The sequence below is a fragment of the Gregarina niphandrodes genome, assembly GCF_000223845.1.
Source record: "Gregarina niphandrodes unplaced genomic scaffold scaffold00228, whole genome shotgun sequence".
NCBI classification, from domain to species: domain Eukaryota; phylum Apicomplexa; class Conoidasida; order Eugregarinorida; family Gregarinidae; genus Gregarina; species Gregarina niphandrodes.
The window spans coordinates 2557-4114 of NW_011645988.1; the positions used below are offsets into that span (position 1 = coordinate 2557).

The following is a 1558-nucleotide window of genomic DNA, read 5'->3' on the forward strand; positions in this document are numbered from 1 at the left end:
ATATGCCTCTTGAGGTAAGTCACAGAACCCAAGAACGACCTCAGTTCTCTTACGTTACCTTCCACTCTCATCAGGTCCGCCACCTTCTTCGGGTCCGGCTTGATGCCTTCTTCGCTTACAATGAACCCTAACAGCTTCGCTTCCCGCTTCACGTATTCACCCTTCTTCAGCTTAAGAAACAAACCTTCCTCGCAGCACCTCCCGAGCACCTCGTCCAGACGCTCAAACAACGTATCCAAATCATCAGCGTACACGACAATATCGTCAATGTACACGTTGACATTGTTCCCTATGAGACCTTCAAAGACGCGGTCCATCACCTGCTGAAACAGGATCGGCGAGTTCTTAACACCAAACGGAATCACAGTGTATTCGAATGTGCCCCTATGCGACACAAACGCAGTAAACTGTCGGCTTTCTGCCCCCAGGGGTACATTCCAAAAGCCATGATTTCAGTCTAGCCATGCTCAACATGTCGTCTATCTGCTTATCTAGTTCCTCTCGTAACTCTGGTCTTAACGGCTTCAACGTATGCTTCACCGGCTTCCCGTCTACTTCGAACTCCACACTACGCCGTGTTCTGCCTGTCCTCGGCCGCAACCAATAATTCGAATGTTTTTGTAACAAACCCCAAAGCCTCTCTCTAACAACATCTTCCACATGGGACGTCATATCCGTTATCAGCTGCTTCGCAACCGCCAACAAGTCTTGGTCCGACTTCTCCTCCTCCACCAGTGACACCGCATTGACCTTGTAACAGCTCTCCACATGGAACTGGCACTTACATGCATCGAAGATACCTAGTGCAATCATGTCTGGTACGCCCAATATCAGCTCATCGTCCTTCAGCTCCTCGCTGGAATACAGCACAGTCTCCATCCGACGGTCTTTTGTAGCCAACGACGCCTTGAACAATGTCACCTGTTTCCTGGTAAACAAGCCCCCAATGGCACCAGCGCCGGCCTCTTCTAAGCCTAACTGACGTGCGAGGTCCATACTCACGATAGACGTAGTTGCACCCGTATCTAAAAGTGCTTCTACCACTACCTCGTTCAACATTACTCCCTTAGTGACCCTCGCAGCTCCTAACGTGTCTGCAAACTTGGCGACCTCTCCGTCTTCCATCAGCGCGTCGGGTCGAGCACTCGTTTTCTTCTTATCTCGGCGCTCTTTCTCAACTGTGCGCTTTTTCTCTTCCAGCTGGTTGATCTTCGTTGCCGCCTCTAAGCACGCATCGTAGAGGGCCTTCCTAGAGTTCAACGTCGGCGTACTGATAACCAGCTGATTGCCTCTTTCGTACATCTCTACGCCCACACTACCGTACTTGCTGTCGAACACACGAACTCGACAGTTCTTTTCCTCATGACCTCGCTTGTGACAGTTGCTGCACTCCAGATCCTTCATCGGACACACGTTCGCCCTATGGCCCTTCTTATGACATCTGTAGCATTCAACTGACTCATCACCCTGGTGCTCGAAACTTCGATCCCATCCGCTCTTCCGTCGCACCTCCGAGGTCACTTTCTCACCAACGGCTACTGCAGGGTAAGCTCTCTCG

General features: G+C 51.0%; 2 protein-coding genes across 2 annotated transcripts; both read right to left on the reverse strand.

Annotated features, from left to right (window-relative positions):
• Nucleotides 1–53: 53 nt before the first annotated feature.
• GNI_227670 (RNA-directed DNA polymerase) lies at nt 54–317 on the reverse strand (the record flags this gene model as incomplete). Its single annotated transcript, XM_011135646.1, has 1 exon — nt 54–317. A coding segment is annotated over one exon (264 nt), but the record flags the coding sequence as incomplete, so codon positions are not given.
• A 67-nt stretch (nt 318–384) lies between these two features.
• GNI_227680 (aspartyl protease) lies at nt 385–1404 on the reverse strand (the record flags this gene model as incomplete). The annotated part of the gene is made up of 1 exon (XM_011135647.1): nt 385–1404. One exon carries the CDS (start codon nt 1402–1404, stop codon nt 385–387), a length of 1020 nt encoding a protein of 339 aa, XP_011133949.1.
• Nucleotides 1405–1558: the final 154 nt, after the last annotated feature.